The sequence below is a fragment of the Macrobrachium rosenbergii genome, chromosome 56 (genome assembly GCF_040412425.1).
Source record: "Macrobrachium rosenbergii isolate ZJJX-2024 chromosome 56, ASM4041242v1, whole genome shotgun sequence".
In the NCBI taxonomy this organism is placed as follows: Eukaryota; Metazoa; Arthropoda; class Malacostraca; order Decapoda; family Palaemonidae; genus Macrobrachium; species Macrobrachium rosenbergii.
In genome coordinates this window covers 4,599,460-4,625,000 of record NC_089796.1, presented here as the reverse complement: position 1 = coordinate 4,625,000, position 25,541 = coordinate 4,599,460, and the positions used below count along the sequence as shown (strand labels likewise).

The 25,541-nt window shown below is 35.5% G+C and overlaps 1 protein-coding gene across 2 annotated transcripts; it reads left to right on the top strand.

Annotated features, from left to right (window-relative positions):
* Window positions 1-4,388: 4,388 nt before the first annotated feature.
* Wdfy2 (WD repeat and FYVE domain containing 2) lies at window positions 4,389-23,718 on the top strand. Of its 2 annotated transcripts, XM_067100979.1 has the most exons (10): window positions 4,555-4,823; window positions 7,792-7,933; window positions 9,254-9,562; window positions 10,169-10,305; window positions 11,800-11,905; window positions 12,016-12,128; window positions 13,193-13,312; window positions 15,220-15,237; window positions 15,603-15,691; window positions 18,782-23,718. In XM_067100979.1, exons 1-10 carry the CDS (start codon window positions 4,663-4,665, stop codon window positions 18,829-18,831), a joined length of 1,245 nt encoding a protein of 414 aa, XP_066957080.1. In that variant the 5' UTR covers window positions 4,555-4,662; the 3' UTR covers window positions 18,832-23,718. The 2 variants fall into 2 exon arrangements, with proteins under 2 accessions (XP_066957081.1, XP_066957080.1); XM_067100980.1 differs by lacking the exon at window positions 15,220-15,237 and having other exon boundaries at window positions 4,389-4,823.
* The last annotated feature ends 1,823 nt before the right edge of the window (window positions 23,719-25,541 follow it).

Here is a 25,541-nt window from a genome sequence, read left to right as displayed (position 1 = left end):
GTATGAGTGGGTCCTGCTCGTACAGAGTCAGCAGCCATGTAGTGCAGATTTAAAACACTTGACTTTATTACGCCAAATGAATAAATAACTCCACCATTGAGCATTACTGCTCGTGGTATATAAACAATATAGCAGCTTCAGCAGGAGAATGACGATCTTTGTCCCTCTTCCAAAATAATCACCAACGCACTGATGCCTTTGACTTGTGGGTCTAGGCGAGAGCTGTGGAGATCGGTAGTTGCTTTTAAAATAGACCTTCGTCCTTCATTGCTCTATATTAAGCACAAAACTTCTTTTTGTTCTTCTTCTTCTTCTTCTTCTTCTTCTTCTTCTTCTTCTTCTTCTTCTTCTTCTTCTTCTTTTCTTTTAAGCTTATCCTTTGTCACATGTCAGGCATAAACGTCACTTAGTACGTAAATGATTTCGTCTGCACGACTTCAGTTCTCATTCGTTTTTCTGACCACATTCGTGTCAGCATTTCTATAATCTTTACCACGGGGATGAAAGCCTGAATTAAGATGAATGGCGCCGAGCTAAACAACAGAAAGGTAATAAAAAAAAACGTACCTTTGAGCACACGGCACGCAGACAGTTCGAGACGTTGCCTCAAGAACTGAGAAGAAAAATCAAGAAGAAGACTATCCCTCCGTAAAGCCTGAGAACCGACTATGACGCGGAGCATTTTATCAAAGAAAACTGTAACCGGTAATCGACAAACAAGTATAACCACTCGAAATGGACTAAAAAAGAGCCAATGAGAAGCATCCACAACTATATATACAGTATATTGCCGGTTACAGTTTCCTTTGATAACCTGTTCTGCGTCATAGCAGAGAGAAAGTCATAGTCAGTTCTCAGTCTTGACGGAGGGATCTTCTTCTTAATTTTTCTTCTCAGTTCTTGAGGCAACGTCTTGAACTGTCGGCGTGCCGTGTGCTCAAAGGTACGCTTTTTTTTTATTACCTTTCTGTTATATATATATATATATATATATATATATATATATATATATATATATATATATATATATATATATATAGTTGTAGATGCTTCTCACTGGCTCTTGTGACTATCAGATTAGGTACAATGAAACCGTTCATTTATTCTTTTTTTTATCGTTCCAATTGTCTTATTTGAACTGGAGAGAGCGATCTTGTGACACTTTCGAACAACGGGACATGACTAGGCAGCTGCAAAGCTTCGAAATTTATGCTGAGAATCATATTTCTTAAGGAAGGTAATTCAGATCTTGCATCTCTAATCTTTTCCCATCTCTGGGTCGACTGTAAAAAAAAAAAAAGATCGGGACTAAGAGGCAACCTTAGTTCGGAGAGAGAGAGAGAGAGAGAGAGAGAGAGAGAGAGAATATCTCACGGTACCTTTACCTTGAGGAGGTGAGGTCAGGATATTACCTCGTCGAGGTCCTTCCTGTCTTAATAAATTATGATAGTTTGGTATGCATTTTGACAGACTACTGACTCTTCTGTTCTCTCTCTCTCTCTCTCTCTCTCTCTCTCTCTCTCTCTCTCTCTCTCTCTCTCTCTCTCTCTCTCTGTCGCTTCATATCCCAGCTGTGACCCTCAACAAACGACCAATTACAAAGTTAACTGCTTAGGTTATCAGAGACATCATTCCATTCTTTTCCTCCTCTGGTTTGGAGAGAGAGAGAGAGAGAGAGAGAGAGAGAGAGAGAGAGAGAGAGAGAGAGAGAGAGAGAGATTTGGTTTTTGTCTTATCAACCACATCACAGTAAGAGCATAAAACACCAAACATTTTTTGTCTCATGAAAATTATATGATAAATAAGATTAAATAAATAAATAGATATATATAGAAATTCATTCATTATTTGATTAATAAATAAATGCACAAAATAAAAAAAAACGAAAATTGAAAGTAAAGCGTTCTTGGAAAAATAACAAATACAGAATGGTAAAGTTACAAGCTTATTTTTCATGTTATTTTCAAGAATGCGTTGTCTATAATAATAATAATAATAAATTAATAATAATAATAAAGGAGTAATAATTATAATGATAATTAAGTCCGCAACGTCAAAGAAAGATAATAATTATCATCCAAGCAAAGTTCAGCTTTTATAATGATAATAATACTATATTATATACTTTGGATTAGAATTTTGTACGTGATCTTTATCACACATTACCACAGGTGAAAAATAAGAAACGGGGTGTAGGTCCTGACCGCAATTTCACCATTGACGAAGGAAAGATAATAATTATCAAAATTACTTGTAATATCAACTTAGAGGCAAAGTTCAGGCTCTTATAAGCAAACTCATTTGAAAAAATCACAATAAGAACTTGAACTTTTCAGATCCAAAAAATGGGGGCGGAGTATTTGCAAACTGATAATAATGTTAAAGTTTAAACAATTTACAAATTTCTTTTGATATTAAAGGATATATCCCTTTGACTGACATATATATGTTGTATATATATTCAATGATGTTCCTTTCATATTATTAACATATATATATATAATATAAATATATGTATATATATACATATATATATATATATATATATATATATATATATATATATATATAACTATATATATATATATTGTTCTGTGCATTAGTATTATAAAAGGACACATTCAAACTGGATGGTAAATGAGAATAAGACAAATTATCAAGATCCGTATTCTAAAGAGAATAAGACAAATGAGATATTCTGCTCAGGCACTGGTAGCCACTGCCTAGTTTCCCTTAGTCCTAACCTGGGTGGCGAGGGGACAACGTGTAATAGCTTGATAGCCTGTCCCTTGCCTCTGCCGCTCATAAGTAGCCCATTAAACCCTCAATGACAAACCTCCGTCAAGGCTGAGAAATCCCACTTCCCCAAAAAGGTGCTCCCCCCAAAAAAAGTTATTTTTCAACCTTTCCCAAACCTAACACTTGTTGTCAGTTACTTTCCAATCTTTCCCAACACTTGTCAGTCACCAGACCCGCTTTTGGTCAAAAATTCGTGAAAAAAAAATCCACGAGACTAACCGAACATTCAAACGAAAAAACCAACTAAAAACCAACGTCTTCTGAAGCCTTAGTCTACCTTTGGTACAAATTTCAAATGTATTATTATGTTACTACCTTTGAATTACAATACATGCACTGTAATTCCTTTGAGGGTTTTGTAATGAATTCATCAACTAAATTCCCTACACCTAGGTATCTATCCCCATGCAAACAAACAATGGCAAAAAACAAACAAACATAAAGAAATAAACATTATCAGGATTACAAGAAATTCTTGATATGGGAGACAGTTACCAGTTGATTGCCGAAGTTGTAGTAATTTTCTGTTTGCGCACGCGTTCCTGCTGTGTGTACGTGTGTGTGTGTATGTGTGTTTTCGGGTGGGGCATATTGCTACTGTTGACATGAATTCTGCTCAGTATTATTTATCTCAGTTTATAGAAACTGTTTTACTTAATGACGTATTTATTATTAAAAAAAGTCTTTGTTGTCTTATTAGTTTTGTGTAGGTAAATCTTCACGTTATGCAGACATCAAGGAATGTAATTTACCTCACTTTATCTTAAATCGAGATAACCGTAATAATTTGACGTTTACTATCTATTTATATGTAGGCTATTATGCCTGCTGTACAACAAAATATTTTTTAAATAATATCTCAGCTTCTTTGACTACGTATGTAACATTGACGCGCTTACTGATATTATAAACGATATAAAAACCGTTATAGCGATTTCTCTGTTAAACCAGTTATCTAGACTTCCATAATATATAGTCTAATATATGCAGTTCCTTTTGCAAAAAAAATATGAACGTGTTTTTAGTCTGCATTTTATAAATCCACTTCAATTTACATGTCTAGGATGATTTTGTGACAAACTAGCAACGACAGCAAATAACTTCGTGCTCTGAATAAATGTGGATAAGTGTTGAAGGGCAAAAAAAAAAAAGCGTTTCCTTGCATGTTTAACAAAAAAAAACTAACTATTCAATTGCACGCGTGCAAAACATTTTGAAACCATTTTGCTCACACGTCCTTTCAGTTAACCCATGGACTTAACGGCATTCCTGTGAGCTCCTGCACGTCATTGCAACGCCAAGACATTATGAATCACGTACGAGACTTGCAACAAACACACAGATGTTGCAATCAGCCTTTTTGCAAGACAGCGCCCAAAAACTGTCTCATACTTTGAAGCACCTTTTTGTTGATATTAGGGTGGTTTCCTGTGGTATCAACAATTCGGTATTATTGTTAGAGCTTTGTATGGTCTTTTATAAATGTTGAAATGTATAATACTGTAAAAATAACAGCGACTGGCATCACTGAAAAATCAGACAACCCAAAAATAAACCTACGATTGCCTTAAAAAATAGTTGTTCAGGTTATGGAATGAGAATTTATGTGGGAGTGCGCACTGTCAAAGTATGTTGTGATAAATGAGAGTTGAGAAGTGGAGATAATTGTGGTTTACAAATAATTTAGAGGATCAAAAGTAAATTTATACTGATATAAATACTTTATGTGGTATAAAAACGGATTATATATTAGAAAATCACCAGAAAATAAGGAAAGAAACATTTCCTCGCCCCCGGCTCCCGCTCCACGGCACTAGTCCTGCATGGTCATTGTTGATATCCAAATCATATGATCGAAGCGTAATGGCTGCGGAAATCAAGCCTATACGGAATTCCAACCCGACGAAACCCGTCAGCACTGACAAGCCGGTGCTCGTGTCGAAAATAGACGGAAATGCGGACGACGTGAATGCGGCCATCCTGCTAAATGGCGGCAGTGGAGTGATCTCCGTCAGCGACGACAAGTGAGGACGGTCGCCCTTTCCTGTGGGGGCTCCGAGGCCTCTAAAACCCCGTGCCGTAGGCCTGTGCAAATTTCGCCTTAATTCTAAGGCTCGTGCGAGTTTCGAAGTGTCTTTGACGCGATTACGTAGTAGGAATTATTCTCCTGGGACTTGCTTCGTCAGGTGGTTGTAGGGTAGGCGTAGGCCTTCGAGATTTCGTAGGCTAGGACAACTTTGGCCTGGGTCTCGTAGGCTTCATGCTGAGGCTGATTAATAATTTTCCACCCTTTATTTGCAATGAGTACAAATCTGGGCTTATGGGGTCCCTTTAATAATCATGTAGTGCCAATTTTAAAATCTCCAGTTTACTTACGCTCAGCTTAGCTTAGTCGATCCTATATGAATCAAGGAAAAAATTAAGGCCTATGCCAGATAGGGTAAGGTTAGGTTAACAGATTTGGTGATATATTTGAATGGTAAAACTGAAGACTACTACTGCACCCGTCTGGTTTTGGTAACTAGCCTACTAGTTTATGCTCAAAATGGATGCCATGTTTAGTACCAACCCTTTGGGGATGAATATAAAAACATAAACGAATGATGGTAAATATCATAAACACAAAAACAGACATAAACTTAACCAGAAGGCAACAAATATTCCAGTTGGCAACAGGCGGGAACCGGGCTGCAGTAGTAGTCTTCAGTTTTATGGTAATTCCTTGCAAGGTAGGCTAGGCTAACTTTTCGTTCTAAAATGGATGGGCTAGCTCATTGTTTTTATTAATAATTTTTACGAGATTCTTATAAATTTCCTTGTAATTTCCTTCAAATGTCCTTGATTAACCTGTTAACCCCCCTCCCATTTCTAATGGCGATTGGGGTCCTTTTAGTGTGTGGCCTAAATGGGGTTCTTTGGTTATGATGAGGAAACAGGAATATGTTAAAAATAGGGATGGGTCTGCATAGTAACTTAACTTTCATAACTAACCTAACTTGGGTAGGATTACCTGTTCTTACTTTACCCTAAAGGTACGGCTTCCTCTATGGATTCCCTTGTTTGTTAGATATGGGAATAGGGAATTGGATAACCATGCATTTATAATTGAAATAAACATCAAATTTATAAAAATCACATCAATAGCAATCAAAAAATATATTTCTCCAATATCAAGTAATCACTTCATGGTACTTGATAGGCTATTTCATTTTTTAGCTTTGTTTATGAACAATAACTTCTTATCCAGACTGCATCGAAAATGCAGTAAAGCCACTACCAGACATTTGCACGAGGGTTGATGTAATAGTGGAAAGAAAAGTATGCTAGAACAAATTAGGTGCATGCAGTGGCAGACATGGACAGATATGTAGGTATGTCTTCAGTTGCGCCAAATGGTACAGATTAGAAAAGCAGTTAGAACAGAGAAGAAGAGTGGTGTCGGAATGTAAACAAAATGAAAATGATTGTACAACTCAGGCCCATCCATGTGAATGTAATTAGGAATTTCCAAATGTTTTGGCAACTGGAAAAAATTATTTACGATAACTGACATTCATTATGTATGTGCATAGAGGGTGAGGCTATTACTGTATTATTTGCAACAAAATCAAACTTTAACTTTCAAAAGTTGAATTAGAAGGAACTGTTCAGTGTGTTGGAACGAGCCACCAGAGTCCCAGGAGGTCACAGTCTTCACGCAGTCACTGACTGTGACTTTTAATAATGTAGATAGGTTAGGCATTGTTAACGTTATTCAGTCGACAGTTTATGTACTATCTGAGGTTATGTGGTCTGCCACCAGCAAATGTTGTTGTCTTTCCACCTTTTTTGTATTTCTTGTGTTTTCTGCAAATGTATAGGATTGTCATGAATATTGAGTTGAGCCGGGCGTTCTTCAGTCATGCATTCTTTTAGGACTGCTGTCGTATGGGAAGCTTCTGGCTAATTGCAGATTAAATCATGAGTTACAGAATTGCTTTAGTAATGGGACCATTGCTGATGAGTTAAGCTCCTCACATGAGCATACAGGGATTACAGTGTACAGCATCAGAAAAAATGCTCATGAAAGTGGCCAACTTCAAATTTCCTAAGTTTTGAGTTATGCAAGGCAGGACATTTTGATTATTGTAATTCATGCCTAGACCAGTGGAGGCCATGTTAATATTCTTTAGACTGCAACTGCTCATTATATGCATGTTCCTTAGTCAACTTCTTTTGAGTGAATGCTTGAATTGCTATCAAGAGTAAATGTTAGAATTTTCAGTTTAACCAGTTATGTAGTTGTTGTGAAGCTGTAACTTTTGAGGTAATTTGTAGTTATTTCTGTTTTATTAAATATGGTAATTATTATAAATTAGTAAAATGAGAGATCTAAGTCTCACTTTTAGATTATCATAGGGCTTGCCCAAACAGTTTGTCCACCAATGAGATGAAAATTGGAGCGAGGCAGAGTCGCAGAATTTAGAGTGCTAAATAATAAGAGAATGCTTAAAACAGAGGAAAAGTAAAAGGCAGAATGTAATGTTTCAAAGAATCCTTATTCCTGTATTAGCTTTAATGCTCCACACAGAGCGCACATGAGATGGTATCCACATATGCAACCTGAACCTTTGTGTCACCCTTGAGAGACCATATTTTGTCACCGACTAATGGACTGACAACAGTCCATCCATTGATGCTGAAGAATAAATGCAGGAATTCTTTGCAATGTCTCAGATTTTATATTTCAGCGCATGGTTTACTAGATATACTTTTATGTGTGAGCCACTGGTTAAGGACGTAAGAATTTGTTTTGTTAATGTGTTCAATTCTCACATGCAGTATTAGGCACCACGGGGAAATTTATATTCATTGTGTCATGTACGAAAACTGCATATAGATGTGTCACTATCTCTCTTGCAAAGTATAAAATGCAACAGGTTTTAGGAGCCTTTGATTACTTAGCGTGCATTGAAAATAAGCCACTTGTAATACAAATTTTTTCCTTTACAGGTCAGTGCGCATTTGGCAGCGACGAGATAATGGACAGTACTGGCCTAGTGTGTGTCACTTTTTGCCCTCCATTCCCAGCTGCCTGCATTACACGGCTAATATCAGGCGATTATTTATGGGACTGGATAATGGTACAGTTACAGTAAGTTGGGCCCTTTCTGTACTATTCATTGATTCCTGTGTGCTGTTAGTTATGCTCCTCTGATTTGGCAGATTTATTTATTTATTTTGTCATTTCCAGTAGCAAAAGAACCATGGTAAGGTACTTTGATTACATTCCTGTTAACCGCTGGCAGTTCTGATGGCATGTAAATTTAATTCTTTGAGATCCTAAGGACATCAAATAATATTACCATAAACATTAACCTTAGACATTTCAGTGTCTGACAGCTGTGGGATGATGTCATGAGATCGTTAGGGAATGGTTTAACTCTTATCTCCTTCTCTTATCTCCTTTTCAGGTAGAATCCATTCAAAGAGAATTTTCATTAAATCAGACCAAACCATAAAAACACATTTTTTTCATATGTAATGTCAGATTCTTTAAAGCTGTAACCACATCCATTTGATTTGCATGCACTGGAAATTTTAACGAAACATGACTGGGCAGTTTATACTGTATATGAGAAATTTGGTAATTTGTTGAAGTTTTTCATTTTGCTGGCGTTTCAGCTCTGGAAAAGCTTATTAAAATTAAAATAAGTAAACTTGAAAAGCTTATTAAAATTAAAATAGGTAAACTTGAAAAAACAAAAATTTTTTAAATGAAAAAACAAAACAAAATGTTTTTAAATAAATGAACTAATAAAATACAATAATCAGTATGCTGCACCAGCCAAACCAATGCTATTGTAATGCAAAGAGAGAGTCAAATACTTGCAGTGCACCACCTAAACAAAACCTTCAGCATGTGAAAGTAGTGTCTTGATTTTCGTTTTTGTTTATTTTTTTGTAATTTTGTTAGTCAAAATTGGAGTTATTTTTCCATTCTGGGGTTCTTTTTCTGAGGTTTGTATCATATTCTTTTGTAGTGTAAAACAGAATTTGTAAATCTCCTTTGACTTTTAAAGAAACATTTTCAAAAAGTAGGGAGCTGTCTGTTATTGGCTAACTAGTGCATTGTATGACTACAGTGAATGGACTTTTTACCTTATTTCCAATAAGTTTTTGTTTAGTGAAGATTGTGTGTCTGTAATACGCTAATAGCTTCTAAATTTTCTATGAATTATTTCAGAATGCACTTGAAGTTTAACATTTTTATATTTTTGAATCCTTCATTAAAAAGATTCATTTATGGGCCGTGCAGTATCTCATCTTGTCAGCTTTTCATCTCTTTTAAATATCGTTTTGGCTGCAAATCAAGCAGTAAAGTGAAATATCACTGAAGAACAGTATCATTGAGACAAGAGAAAGATAGATATTTGCTCACGTAAGTCCCGCATAAACCTTTACTCCTTCACAGGAATTTGAGGTAGCAAGTGACTACAACAGCATCAGGCACATCAGAGATTACATTAGTCACCAGAATCGAGTAACTGGTGTTATATATTGCCAAGATTCAGAATGGGCTTTGTCAGTTTCTAGGGATAAGTTCTTTGTCTACCACTGCACTGAGAGTGGACGAAGGTTAGGAGGGCACCAGTGTACAGGATGGTGCACTGCCTTACAGTTTGACTCCAAAAGCCATCACGTTTTTGTTGGGGACTATAGCGGGAACATCACCATGCTGAAATTGGAGGAAAATGGCCCACAAGTCATAACAACTCTGAAGGTAAAGTACTTAAAACTTTGTAATTTTCATAACAATTAGATTAGTATAGTTGTTTGAATATGTGGTTTGGAAATGTAACTAAGTTTGATGAAAATGAAAATACTGGTTCTTTTCCCCTAACAGCACAGTTCTTTCAGTTGCTGTATTTGTGTACTTCATGTACCATTTTTTTTATCAATTAGGCTTTGTAAGGAATTAATAGTGTGTGCTATTTATTGTTGAATTCCTATTTTGTAGTTTGCTAAAAACCCATTGCTAGGGAACACTCTTGACTTACTAAAACAGTACAGCAAGCAAGTTGTGTGTCCAAGAAATAATAATAGCTGTTTCTAGTACTAATTATGGTGGCAACCACAGGAAAAGGGGTGATTTCTGACATCAGTCCTGGTGGCAGAATACTTCTTCATATTAAAGCATTGTTCCAAATGGCATTTATTACTATGGTATTTCTTTCATTTGCAACTTGTAGATTTTATGTTACGTTTAGTGATTCAGTCTCTCGGTATCAGTTTTACCAAAAACTTGCACAGCTATTTACAATTCAAAAATAGTTAGTATCGTACAAATATATGTGAATTATATTTAAAAAGATGAATTACTTTTCAGGGTCACAATGGGTCCATACGATCTTTAGCTTGGGATGTTGACCGGCAGCTACTTTTTTCTGGTTCTTTTGATCAGTCTGTAATTGTGTGGGATATTGGTGGTGGCAAAGGAACAGCTTTTGAATTACAGGGACACACGTAAGTAATACTATGTCAAGTCAGATCTTATTAGTTTATGTTTGTGCGTAACTTCAGGCAAACAATTTTTCTTGAAAGGGAGAGGATCGAAGAAGTGGTTCTTCAGGTTAAAATTTGTTGGGGAAATAATTCGTAAGAGTATGTGTTCCCTTATTACTTAACCATTTCAAAAGTTCAGATTTTAAATACTGTACCAGGAAAGCAATTCTTTGATATTTAATTTTTGCTTGAATTGCCGTAAGAGTTTTCAGTATGGGACAGTGTAGAGATTGAAGTTTAATGAAGTGCATGGAAGGATGTGTAGTAGATGTACCATGCTTACTGTCATTTATTAGCATTGTTGTTAGTATAGCCAACAAGTATTATTGAAATATTCGTGGACGTAAGAGATATCAGTGTGATCATTTTATTCATACACCAGTAGCTGAAGAAATACAAGTACTCTACAGTGCTATTGATTAAATTCATGGTTTTTGAAGTTAAATCAGTAGTGAAGAAACTTATAACTGCAGAGATGGCATTAAGGAACTGGAGGTCATAGTGGAGACCCCAGGGTAAGGTAGACTAACTGAGTTTAGTAACAAAAAGATGCCTTGCATGTATAACGGTTGTGATGTAAGTTTTTGCGATGCTCATTCTCAGTAAGCTGGAGAAAGAAGTTGATAAAATGCTGGAGATGAACAAGTTGTTCTTAGAGAAGGAAGGGGTTGCACTGATTATGAGAAGGCAATTAACAGCGTCCACAGACCATGGTTATGGAAGGTCTTACTTCATTTTGATATACCTAGTAAAGGCATAAAATTATTGCAGACAACCATGAACAAAGCAGATGCATTGTTAATAGCTGGAGTCTTTGTCAAGGGATTTTACAGGAAATAATGGGGTGCTACATGGGAATACATCACCTTTGCTATTTACCCTTTGCATAAATTTTATAATGAAAAAGAGGTTTGCATTGGAGTGACTATGGCGGCTTGACATACTTAGAATATATAGATGAGGAAGATTTAATCTTGAAAACACCATGAGATTACAGGTTTTCTTAATAAAAGGCATTGTATTTCTAGAGAGATGCATCTTGAGGCAAATCTGATCAAAACAGAAATAATATGAACAGGCAAGGAATATAACACAGTATGAGATATTTCTATATCAGGCATTGAAAATACAGTAACTGTCACAATACATTTTTTGGTTGATCATATTGTGAAATGTTCAAGCTTTAATATAATAAATGGTATCTAATATATTTAATAAGAAAAACAATTCAGGCCAGCTTTGTGAGAGCTAAGAATGTTCATTTGGTGGCCTTGTTAAAGTATTTGTTAATGTCTAATTTAATAGATGTCCATGTTGTATATACTAGTTTTATGCTTTGGTAAAGCTCTTGTTTTGGAATCACTTTACAGCATTTTCCACTTGTGAAATAAGCATTTTATGTACTGAGATATTTTTATACAAACATTCTTCTCCATTGATATTTTCAATTCACAGGAACAAAGTCTCTTCTTTGGTGTATGGACCTGTGAGCCGTCAACTCATATCTGGTGCTGAGGATGCTACTGTTGTCTTTTGGGACATGAAAGCAAACAGACAAGAGGTTAATATTTTCATATTCTTATTAGTGTTTGAAGCATGTTAGATCTTTTATACTGATGGCATAAAGAAGTTCATTTAAAAATATGCTGATGCTGTTTATTGTGGTTACAGACCCCAGAGTGGTTAGAAGCTGACTCCTGCCAGTATTGTGAGCGCCCCTTCTTTTGGAATATACGAGCTATGATGGACCAGAAGCAGATAGGTCTTAGGCAACATCATTGCAGGTTGTGTATTTGTTTCTTGTGGAAGAGAATTTCTGAAATTGTTTTTGTTCTGTAAATACTTTGTATTCTCGTCTTTCTGTTGTAGGTTTTTTGATTGATGAGTTATGTTTTAAATACTGTCAGTGTTTTCTCTTGAAGGAGGTGGATGCTACCATGATAGAATGACTCTAAAATAATTTCCTGTTGTTTTGTTTTAGAATTTTTCTTCTGTTCAGTATTTCTTTTAAAGAATTTTTTCATCAGTTAGAATCAGTATGAGACATCATGATTATTAGGCTTTTGATACCATATGTAAAGGAAATTTTGTTAGAATCCTCATGATTTTCAGTTAAGCCACTTAAGCACTCTCAATGCACAGCAGTCAGTTGAGGTTTCATTTTTGTTTTATATTGAAACAGGCCATCCCTCTGTCATAAAGATGCATTAGTTAGAACTCTGCCAGATATTTTCATTTTATTGATTTTGTTAATCAGTCTGCAAATCTCATGGAAAAATTGACTTGCCAGTGATGTGTGTGAGACGTGTATAGGATAGTTGGCCCATACTCAGTAACCCCACTTCTAATTACTGTCTCTTTTCAGTTGACGTCTCTATTTGTGTAAAGTTTGAGTTGATATGTTTGGAAATGCTAAGTTTTTAATGCAGTTATTTAACCCTGTTAGTTACTATGCTTTTGGCATCTTGGTATGTCCCAGAGCCAGACCTGCTATTAGGGATATTTTACTGCGTACACTGTCTTTGAATATGCTGTTCATGCTATGGAATCATTGTGGTGTCCTTTCAAAGCAGATAGTTTATACTTTGTTGAAAATAGTACAAAACAAAACGAATTCAAAGTTATGAGTTGAAAACTGCAGAATAGGATGCATCAGAGAATCTCAAGAAATCTGAAGTGATCCAGTGGGTTAATCATGGAGTTCTTGATAGTGCTTATTTTATGTTTGCAACAAGTAGAAAGATAAATTCCTGCAATCTTAGAGCTGTTAAATTATGTGATAGTGCTAAGTGCTGTGTTGTATGATATTTTTTTAGATATCTTAAATCTTTATTTTTGATATTTGCAGGAAATGTGGAAAAGCTGTTTGTGACAACTGTAGCTCTAAGAGAACTACTATTCCTATCATGGGATTTGAGTTTGATGTGCGAGTATGTGATAAGTGTCATTCAACTATATCAGACACAGAGTAAGTATTAAGACATTGTGTTTAGTTTTTAACATCCAATAATTCTACATTGATTTTTGTAATTTAAGGGTGTAAACTGATTTGATAGCTTTCTCTGTTTTCTGTACCATGATGTACTGGATGTTATTAGATTTTTAATGGTTGCACTAATGTTAGCAGGAGTTTTGGAATTATTCATAGTGCAATACTTTTAGCATAATTAATGCATAACTGATATGTGGGAAGTTCATCTCAGTTGAGTCTTGGGTGTGAAGGAGCTTGTGTAGGTGAGAATGAAGTGGTGGCCAAAGGTGCACAGATTCAGTGTATGTAATGACTTATTGTAACTTGTTTCCAACTTGCTCAGACATTAATAAAGTAGAGACCTTTCTAGCTGATAACTCCACACATGTAACAAATATGTACACCAAGGAAAATCAACCCAGGTTTTACTCAAATGTAGCAATTCTTACTCTTTTGATTTGTATGATGATGATAATAAGTAAGCAGTTGGACAGGTGAAAATATGGCTCAGGTGCACTGGAAGTAAGCTTGACATATAACGACAAAAAATATGAAAGCAGTTCATTCAATGGTGCATGATAGACAGAAGTGCATATTGTTTTTAAATTTTTGTCATGTTTATGGAGGGGGCAAGGTGTGGGATTCTATATTTAGTCTTTGAGAATTTCTTACAGCAAATGTTTTTATTTTGTTATGATAGGCCATTACATGAAAATTTTGTCCTTTTTATCAGAAAAGAGGTTGACAATGTCCACGTTGTTTAAATTTAGTATAGTGGTGTCTCTCCAACCAAGTGTTAAGATTTTAGCTTAATTTGAAAAAAGTACTTATGTATTTCTCCTGTGCTCTGAGTCTCATGTTACACCTAATCCAGTATACACCTTCCACCACTGTGTGCCTCATTTGTAGCCATTGTGACAGTTCGGTGACTAGAATTGGGTTTTTTCATTAGTTTCTGGTTTTATTTTCATAGGCGATTACAGAAGCTCCCGACTTGGGAATTAATGCCCTTACGCCTTCAGGGTAGTTAGATTGCATGTATCATGAATATGGAGCTTGTGGTAGTTTTTCCACTTAAGGATTATTTGAGTTGGACTTTATATCTGTCAGTTTATTTAAGCTCTTTGTCCTTGGTACATCCACGTTAACTTGGCAGTACTGAAGATAAATATTCAAGGAGTAAAAGGCATCATTATTGTTGCTGTGCGACACAAAGACCTCTTTGAAATTCTGCAGCAGATATTGGCCTTACTTTCATTCCAGCAGGAGGTTATGGATTCTTAATTAATGAATTTTTATGAACTTCAACATAAATATTCAGGGAGTAAGAGGCATTGATAAGATTATGGAAGAAAATTTGCCGTTGATACATTGAAGTAAATAATTTTGGTAGGAGGTCCTTTGACTAATGTCTTGGTAAGGAAATAATAGTCAAGTTGCATTCATTCTTGTTAGAACCAGCCTATTCTTGTTATTTTTTCATGTATGTTTTTGATTTCATGTTAATGAATTGCCCAGTGCAATGTACAGAATTGCAAGGGTTTTTAAAAGTAGCCATGAAGTATATTACTATTCAGTATGTCTTGCATTTTCTTATTGCTTGTGGGAAAATGTGTTAACCATTTTGTCAGTGCCTTAGTTTTATTTTAAAAAGGAAGTCTGTGAGATTGTGGTTTGTATTTTAGAAAATGATTTGATTTTGATTTACTTCACTGTAGAGGAAGAAGTATAATGATTATCTTGATTGACATAATAAAAATAATCATATTAGTGTAAGAATCTAATGATACATATGGGTTTCCACATTACAGTACTATAATTTTTCAGTTAGTTGGATACTGAAAAACTGAATTTTTATAGTACTGACACTGAATAATAACAATCTATTCTTTTCTACCTTCCAGCAGCGTGAATAGTGAAAAGTGAGTCCTTGTGATATTTTTCTTCTCAAGTTATGAAACAATCAGTATTAAGATTCAAAACTTTATCTTTTTATTGCATTGTGATATTATGCTTAAACAAATGTACAGCTATATTCCTGAATTTTCTTGAATCATTTACTCCTAATAATTGTAGAGTGATTGTCAAAAATGAAGTAATTTTTATTGTTTGTTATGGCTTGTAAATCGTTTTGGTTTTGATCTGATTAAATGATTTTAATAAATCTTTTCATGAGTAAAGCTATACTCTATCTTAATTTTGCTGTCTTTACTAATACTATTTTATCTTGAGCTTGTATCATGCTTGTATCTTGTTTGTTCTGAGGTTTCGTGTCCATTTGTTTCAGTCGAGCTTCTCTAGCAAAGTTCCACGAAGTAAAGCATAATGTTGTATTCATGGATATGGATGAAGAGAGTGGTCTTCTTCTTACTGTTGGTAAGTGACTTTTCAGTCTTTAGACTGTTGTTCACATTTTATCCATCCATCAAATTTTGCATGTTGTCTGTTAAGAAATGTAGTTATATATTAGAGCAACTTACTGGTACCCTGTAGCTTTCTTACTGGCAGGTATTTATTTCTTTTTCCTTAGAAAACTGTTCAGTGACCTCTTGAAGAACAAGAAACTTTTTAATCAAATCAGAAACTTACTGATGGGTAGCTCATAGAAATGTGAATACTTTACATTGATGTGGTAAAATTTTTTTTAAGTATAAAACATTATCGTGTTTATTTCATTAAACTGCAGACTGTACTGCACGGATGATTGTAGTGACAGTTACATGAGTAGTTTTTCATAGTTAAAGAAAATCGGTTCTTTTTTGCTACATCCTCATTATTCAGTTTCCATTTATTGCTGCTCCAGTTTCTTACAACCAAATTAGATTGCAGTAGCTTGCCATCAAACCTAGAATGGATTTACAGAGTTTTATTATGAAATTCCACACTGCATTTTTTTTTCATATTGTGTGTATATCATTCAAATACTTGCACTGTGATGATAGTGTTTTTCATATTCATTATCTGAATGCTTGTGAGTGGAAGTGATTAAAATGTCATGGCCTAATCTTCAGAAGACAGCATGACAGTACAAGGGCACTGGTCTTTCAGGCCTTGAAATTAGTGAAGATTTCACAGGCAGATGGATGTTTTGCAGTGCTTGCAATGTCTTATAGTTTGGAGAGACTAAAGATATTGTAGAAACTATAAAGATTACTGGTTCTTCTTAATAATGTTACAGTATTGCATTTTAGTATGTTAAAGGTCTGCGTTAATATTGCTTGTTATGTGGTTAGAGATGTTTACCTTGTATGAAATTACAAAATTAAATTTTAAAAATGATTTACCATAAACAAAAAGCTCTTATCTCAATGGACTTGTATTTTTGAGAGCCTCTCTAATTGGTGGTCTCTGAATCTACCACAGCCTGTCAAAGCAGCAGTGACATTTTGAAATAGATGAATAGTATATTTGTCTCTTTAGTATTGTTGAAAAAATTTAATCCACAGAACAAGAAAATTAGATAGTTTTTTTTTATGCTTCATATTCTACCAAATCACCACTAAGTTTATTATGCTGCATACACGGACACCAGTAAATATTACATCATTGCCCCAAGTGCCAAGTGATCCAAACTGCCTTTATACAGTTCCATCACTCATGTCTTTCCTTTGCCTTAGCTTCCCCTGAACATCATAAACAACATACAGGAGAGAATATAGGACAAAAAGGCCGGCATTATGCAGTCTATATAGACAGATCCAAAGTTTTTTTTGTGTAGGATATGGTGAGGTATTGCCAGCTTACATTACCCAGTAATGTGTCTGTTTTCCCAGTAGGATTGTTTGCAGTACGTATAGTCATGAGTAAAGATCATTAACAACGTGCTATCTCAGAAATTTTTAATATTCGGTGACATTAAAAGCGCATTGGAAGCCTTGGAAAGTTCTGAAAATCCCTGTGTTCAAATTAAATTTTCATTCCATTAATTATATGAAGCTAGTTGAATATGTTGGGTCCTTGCATGTGTAGGCATTAAAGGAAATGAGGATACTGATAAAGCAGCCAAAAGCCACAGTCACTGTAACCAGATGAAGTATGCCTGTTCCGATCAATGATTTGTTACTGTCTCTAAAACCCATCATCTTCAGTAAATGGCAGGAATTGTTAGATAATGAATCTGACAGTAACAAACTAGGATTAAACTAACTGTTGGATTGTAGTTGCTCCATAAAGAACACAACATTGAAGGTGTAATATTACCCTGTCATCAAGTTAGTCACTTTCATCTTGGTATTAGTTAAATAACTCAATGTGACCCAATCCTTGAATGCAGGTAATGTAGATCAACACGGACAGTCAAACGTATTTTTTGTGATTGTTCAACTTTCAGTGAACACTGTATATCAGGTATTTGAAATAAATCTTTAAGAGAAATTTTGTTAGGATGTACAGTGTTTTCAGTTTATCCAGTTATTAAAATTTTAAGGAGTTGTGATACATTATAATAATTAAGATTTAATATATTTCATCAAGAACAAATCCTTAGGGAGATCCCGATCTGAGTAATGAATGTTTACTCAATATTCTGGTTAAACTATTTCTTAAAAATAATATCTTTCATAGATCTCAAATATCCAGCCTCCCTTCTCATAGTTCTCTTCTAAGTGGTTCTGAGTCTTCTAACTCTTTGGTGCTCACAAGAGCCCAGCTGACACTATCATAGGTCATTCTCTCGGGTTGTATAGACGATGTGGCCATTCCATTATCATCTCTCTTTTGTCAGTATCTCATCTATATATGGAACTTTTGTTTTTTCCTTATGATATCAATTATAACTATTCTGCCATGACTCCTGATATTCTTTATAAAGCTTTATTATCAAGTCAACGGAATCTTTTAGAATTATGAACCAAGTGTACTTCACTTATGGATAACCTTGCTTTCATATGCAATTTCAGTCGATGTGATTTCAAATAATATCAAACCACATTTATTTCAAATTTAATTGGTGCATCGTTTATTCTTCCTGCTTGCTCTCAGAGCTGTAATTAGCAGATGGAATTGCATTTAGCTTTGCTGCACTGTATATGTGTTTATTATAAAAGTAACCCAGATTAATTTTAAAATTGTTTACATTCATGGTTGGATGCGAATTGGTTAGGTATTCTAACAAAATGGATCCATTTTGCTCTTATATATTGAATTATTCAGGTAAAGATATAAGAGATGGAATTTCACAGAAGTCCTTTTGTGTCACATGTTGTTGGAGGAGGCAGAGATCTTTTCAACTTGGTTGTCAGCTTGAACTGTTTGATGATAGCCTTGGAGGATGTCTCAAAATTTCTTACATCTCTTGAAGAAATCTACCACTATTAATAGCCTTTGGAATTTAGGCATGCGTAGATTGAAAGTTTGTATTTATGTAACAAAAATTATTAAAAATGCAATTGTTTTAATTTGCTGGTTTCTTTTTAACGTGAAATTTTTAATTAATTCTTCCTTTTATTCCATAAAACTTATTTTAAGGTCAAGACCGCGTCATGAAGATTTGGGAGGTGTCAAGTTTACTCAACTGATCTTGTGAGAGCCATGTGGATCCATGGGATTCACATGTTGTTCTTCTGGCTAGTCAGTGAAAAGGTGGTATTTGTCAAGAGTAACTTTGGAGAATATGCACATCATATACACATCAAGGAGTATAGAAGCAGTGATAGTAGAGCACCTTGGTGCTCACGTTACCCAGGAATTTTAAGAGAATTGAAAGGTAACTGGTCATCTTGGCTTCCAAAACACAATGGGTAGATTTGTTGCGTCGACAAAAGTAGAGCAGGAAATGGAAAGGTAAGTGGTTCTAACTCAGCTTCCAAAACACAACGGGTGGGTTTGTTGTATACAGTAGCTAAGTATCGGTGCAAACTAGAACCTGTAACTGCTTTTAACGAGGAAATTATCCTTTATATAGGACTGATTCTTGCAATACAGTACTAGTTTTTGACCTAGAAATGTTGGCCTGAAAAAGTGATCTTGAAAATTAATGATCCAGCCAAAGATTGGGTACTCCTTTTTACTGTATGTTGATAGTTTTACTAGTCATGATAACTTTACTACTGGATTTTCAGTGCAAAATTTGTCACCTCTAGATCCATGAATGAGTTTGAGATCATATGTAATAAATATTGTATATTTTTGTTGGCATCAGATGGGTTTTGATATTGTAAAGTTTAATTTTTTAAATGTCAGTTGTAGTACCATAAAGTCCAGAAAAAGCGGGAATGAATAATTAGCGTTGTTTATGATTACGACTTATCATTACCATTGGATGATATTCAAGTACAGTAAACCCTGGTCACAAGAGACAGTCATATTCTCATTGTGGTTCTTTGTACATTATGACTTTGCTCCTCCTTTGTTCAACCATACATTACATATGGAAACCTGATTTTTATGTAACCAGTGAGCACTTTGGACCCCTTGGAGAAATCCAAGTGCTCTTAGTCATACCAAGTAGTCCATCCACTAAATGCTTTCAGGTTGTCTCTTATTGTCTACAGTTAAATAATCAGTATTCCTATGAAGCCTCATTGATGGGCTCTCTTCCACTTATGTATTGTGGAACACTATTATTGGATACTGTAGAAGTGACAGACTAAGGTGTATTACAGAAATGACTTGTATCCACGGTGAAAGACGTTCCATGTGCAATATTGTTCCAAAAATATTTTTTTTTTTTGTAACAGAACTTCAGTAAAGTTGTTGGTTTCTTTCCAAAATCATGGTATGTATTTGATGAACATTACACAGCCATTGTTGCTGTTAAGATGGTTTAACAACTAACTGTTCAGTGTAGCCAGATTTCCCCTTGGTGTTTTCATGCGATTAGTATTAGGAAAGCTGTATTTCATCATGGGGAACTTGAAGGTGCAGCTATTGATTGGCCAAGTACCGCACATGTGGCCAAAACACTTAGGCTTAATTATTGGATGTGGATGTATGTATTATTGCCAGCCGTGTGTTGTACTACAACGTTAATGTTGAGGGGTGTGGCATGATTTCTGTCGTCCTGGCATCTTCAAATCATTGTTGATATTTTTGGGGAGAAGTTTCTATAAAAATGAAGAATTTGTAGTAATTATTGGTGAATGAAAGGTGGAACTATGGTTTTAAAAGGTGTAATGTGTTAAGTCCTCATAATAGGAAAATATCTTTATTGCTGTTTTTGGTTTGCAAGGAATATTATCAGAGATCATTTCATTTGTTGGGTGGATTCTTTACCAGGGGGGGATAAGGTACATGTAATCAGCTTTTGATAGTGTTTTTCAATAGAACATGCACAAAGGTTGGTAGATTTTATGAAATCTAGGCTGTCGAGCCAAGTAACGGGACACGTTTGGTTATTTAGTGTTTGACACAGTCAAAAGAGGTAATGGGAGTGGTTGGACAGAAAGATAGAGAGATCCAGAAAAGAAAGATGAAGTACGTTCTCGTACAAGGTTTGGAAGATGGAATTGGGAGAAGTCCCCACAGTTACATAAAGAAGTAATGCATAGTTAGAGGAGTTGTTCAGCAGGACTGAAGAAAGGAAGCAGGAATGTGAGTAGAAGGACAAAAAAGTGGGTGCCGCTAGGGGCCAAAGGCATGCTGCAAACATCCTTAGTAATGTCTACACTGATGGCACTACCCCCTTATGGGGATACACAAAGGTGCATATTGAAGTGAATATTTGTCAGTTTATTAACTTGACTAGTAATAAAAGTGAAAAAAAAAATCACATGGAAACAAAGTATCAGAAATTAAAGTCAATAAATGTTGAATAGCATCAGCTGGGTAAAGGGGTCCAAAAAGATGACCTTGTGAGGCATTATCCTATATCCTGTATATCTTGGCCATCGGTACATTTGGGATGTTACTGTTTGTTTTAATAATCTGTGGGGTGCTCTGGTGGAAACATGGTTGCCCTTTCAAATTCAAAACTTGGTCCTCAGTTATTCACAGACAGGAAAACAGTACTGTATTCAGTTGTGACATTCCTTGATATTCTTTTTAATGTTTGCACATGTGTAAGATGACCCAAGGCTTGTGACTTAATATTTTGGGTTTTACTCATTTTTGTTAGCACCAGTTGTCCAAGAACCTGTACAACTTCATAACAGTAATAGTTTTGATATTTTTCTTAATTAGTTTATTTTTCTGTGGATGACAGGATTTTCTGTTTTTATTTTCTTGATGTATAGGATATTGTGTATAATCCAAAGGGAAATTTCTTGAATTCTAAGGCCTTTTCTTATGGAATTTGTTACTAACATTTTGTATAATTTTTTTCTTATTTTCAGAGTACTATTAGTTTGACATTATGTAGCTATGTCAATGTGATTTTATTTATCTAAGGAATACTAGTGTTAAGGCTTCTTAAATACTGGAACAAAAAACATGGGATAGCTTTCAGCATTTGTTGCACATCAATGCATTGTGGTTACTGTGGTGTTTACTCAAGGCCAACTCCAGAAAATGTGGGCATGTTGATCAGTAGGTAACTTTGGGAGTGCCGAGTGGAGAACAGTAGTGAAAAGTCAATGTTGCATCTTGCTGTTTTTTGCTTGTGTTGTTGGAGGAGGGTTTATAAAGATAAAATATTTTTGGGAATTAGTGGCTTGATATTGACTTGTACACACAAAAATACAGGAAAGATGAAAAGAAAGATATCCCACATTTAAACTAGGTTTGTGCTTTATTGCTACAATGGTTGAGTGGTTTATCCATGTACAAATTATACCAGGATAAATGAAAATGTGGAAGAAAATTGGAAAATTGACTCAAGGGGCTTATTTTTGACATCATCAATTCCATGAATTTGTGGCCTTCAGCTCAAGGCCAGTTTTGACTTGAGAGGTTTGCTATTTAATGACACCTCTGTAAGGGCTGGAAGAGTATGATCCTAGTGTATTTTTAGTACATCTTTCATTAAGTCTGTAACATATATGCCTTGAATTTCCACTTACTATGTTTAATCCGTTTGAGTTTCTCATATGACACTTTTAATGTATGTAAGATACTGAAAGTAAGACAAGCACTAGTGGTCAGGTTGTCAATTATCAAGTTACAAACTGGACACGTTTTATTCATGTCTTATTGGTTGTTTTGAGTATAAAGGAATATGATGGTCAAATTCAATAGCAATGTAGGCTGTACCACTGTACAGTTTAGTTCATCCAAAATCATTTCCAATTTGCATTTCTTCCCTGAGGTAGAAGTCTTATGCTGAATCGTAGGCCATAAATTCTAATACCAGTTAGTTTGCAACATTGGTGACACAGACTTTAATGCAATTTATAGATTTTCTTAGCAGATAATTTCAAAGTAACTAGTAATATAAATGTCAGTGATGCCCTTATTGATCCATAAGGGACTAAGGTTTATGTTCTTACAGCCTTCCAAGATTAATAATGTAGATGCTGTAATGTACCCATAATGGCTGCATAGTAATCATCCTAGGGGCTCTGATGTTTGCATTATGATCTGATTCATTTTAGTTTCAATGTTTCTGTATACTGTATATATATATTGATATATATTGTTTAAGGAAAGGCATTTTCAGTTCGTATCTCCTACCCATTCTTTCATATGTGTGAGGAAACTAGGTGTATTTTTCAAATGATTCAATTATGTGAGTGTAACATTGTAACTGCTTGTGAGAACTTGAGAAACCTTTGTGTGGTGTTTTATGTATTGAGGTAATGTTTTATCTGGGTCAGTGACAGCTTTAGTATTGTAATTTTTCATTAAACAAGTTTAATGATCTGCATAGAAAAGGAAGAATTACGCGGGTGGGGATACGTCCTTTTATATGTATGTACAATATTTTTCCTTTTTCTTTATGAAAATGTTATCCAACTCATTAAATTTATAAGTGGGAAAGTCATAGTAAACTCTTCTGCACTGCAGTTGATTATGGGGTGAAAGTTTTGAATTCAAGCATTTGAATTAATCTGGTTCCAGTCTTTTTAAACCAAAGACTTGTTCAGGATTTTATCCTGTGCCAAGATTAGTTGGTCACAAACTTGCCTGTGATCTTGAAGTAAAAAAAAAATTCTCTTGATCTTTAGTTTATGGATAAAGTTTTGAAGCGTTTGGGACATTTTATAGCTTGATTATGAAGGGGTACTATTAAAATTTAAATATATATATATAAAACTAATTCCTTGAATGTGAAACTAAAATATTTTAAGGAATAATTAAGAACCCCACTGGATTAGATAATTGGTCCTGGCAATGTTTTCTCTTAAAAAGGAAACTAGACCCATTTCAAGACTTTATACTGTATAACATTTAGAGACTGAATGCTCTCAAACACTAGATTTAATTTATTTAGAAAGATATTTATTGCTCATTATATAGCCTATTTTTGTAAGTGGGATGCCATGGATTCTAAATGCAGTTTGAATAAAGGCTTATGAAATAAAAGATAATGTTTGATCTTTGTGTAACCTTTGTAAGTTAAAGAAGTGAAGACTATATATGATTTTGTATACAAAACTTTTACAGTGCTCTTCACATTTGTTAAGGATTATGTCTGGACTTGTCGTCAAGTTTCATTTCTTTTACCTTTTGTGTCTCACCAAAAGTTATAGACATTGATTTAATCCATTACAGTTACTCTTTTGTTCCTGCAAGAATGCAAATGCTATGCCTTTCATATATGGAGTACCTTCTGCATATGCCCTGGACCAGCTGTGTACCGACTAAACAAGGGTGGTACCTGGGTGGAGACCAGGGAAAGGGGTGCACACTCTCATGCAACCAATATTATCAGCTGTCCTTCTGGCCATGATATAGTTCAGCTGCACTTCTTGAGTTCAGTTTTTTGTATGTACTGGGTGTTTCCATCGTGTGTTGCTTTGCACTTTATCAATCCTAAGTTCTTTCTTATGGCTAGTGTCCTTTCTGTCCATGAAAGTATTAGTGATGTGTGTGTGTTTTTCTCCAGTGACTTTAGTTTTTGTTGGTTCTTGTCTTGATGGAGAGCAGACAGGACCAACTATGTTTTAGATCATGGTTGACCTTGTAATAGTTTTTGCTGGGCATTTAGCAGCTTCTAAGAAAGGGTTCATTAGTAGCTGTCATTCTCTGACACACTGGTTAACTTTTCAGGTGTGTGTAAAGTTTGGTCATTATAGAAATTCATGTGGGAGTTCAGTCTACCAGAATTAGGTAATCTTCTGTTGTGGTCTTCCTCATTTAATGTTGTGGGGGAAGGCACTTCTGATCTCCTGAGGTAACTCTTGGTTACCAATGGTCTTGGCTTTATTGGGAAGGGTTTTCAAGTTGCAATAGTTTTTCCTGATGAGAATCCTCTTGATATCCTTTGATAGGTGTGACTTAGTCTTAGTTCCTGACTACACCAGCATTGCAATGCAAAGCAATACCAAGATAGGTTAGTCTAGCTGTACGTAAGAAGTCTTGATAGGCTGCTTCCATGTGCTCTTGCCCTAAGGGTAGGACGGGGGCGCATGGATCACCAGGCAGTGATGGGCTTTCCACAGCACAGGTAGAGCCAGCACTACAGTGCCAGCTTGCTTAGACTTGAGGTCTGTTCCCATCTCATCTCTCAGTGAACTCTCAAGCTCACATCAAGTCAAGGCTGTTCAGCTGGTTTGCCTGGTGCTCAAGTTGTCCTACCTCTGACCACAACTCCTCAGAGTTGCATGGAGATGGGTTGGCGTGACCTGCTCAGTGAGGGTTTGCAGTCTGATTGCTAATGGTGTACCTGGTCTGTGGATCGGGTTTTACTGCTGGCAACATGGTATTTTGTTCTCTCAATCCATCCATGGACAGATGATTGTGGTGGACAGGTGAGTGGAGCAACTCTTGACAACCTGACTCTTTGAGGTTACACAGAGCTTTGCACAACTCACTCAGTGCAATGTTTGCACAGCCTGTTCACTGATCACAAACCCAGTCTGTGGGTTGGTTTTGGCTGGTGGCAGGAAAGGTTTTCCTTCTCATTCATCTGCACGAGGCTTCTGGGGTGAACCATTCCAGAGCATGTGTGGTCCGAGCAACCCTTCTCTAGTGAGAGATCTTTGAACTCTTCCACATCTCAAGGGCACACCTAGCTGAGCTGCCAGTAGTGCAGTTGGAAAAGAGTTTTACCAGGGACTGTTCATTCTTTCTGTTTTACTGAGCCTTGAAGCAAGGGGGGGAGGTGTTCAAGCTGAACTGGTTCAGACAGCTCGTGCATTCTCCAAGAGAGACTTCTGGTTTGTTAAGGAGTTGGGAATGCCGTAGGAAG

Bases quoted from the DNA above. Each gene is read 5' to 3' on its own strand.
- Wdfy2 (XM_067100979.1), top strand. From the start codon at position 4,663: ATGGCTGCGGAAATCAAGCCTATACGGAATTCCAACCCGACGAAACCC. The intron at 10,306-11,799 runs GTAAGTAATACT...TTCAATTCACAG, and splicing joins TTTGAATTACAGGGACACAC to GAACAAAGTCTCTTCTTTGG. The intron at 12,129-13,192 runs GTTGTGTATTTG...TGATATTTGCAG, and splicing joins CTTAGGCAACATCATTGCAG to GAAATGTGGAAAAGCTGTTT.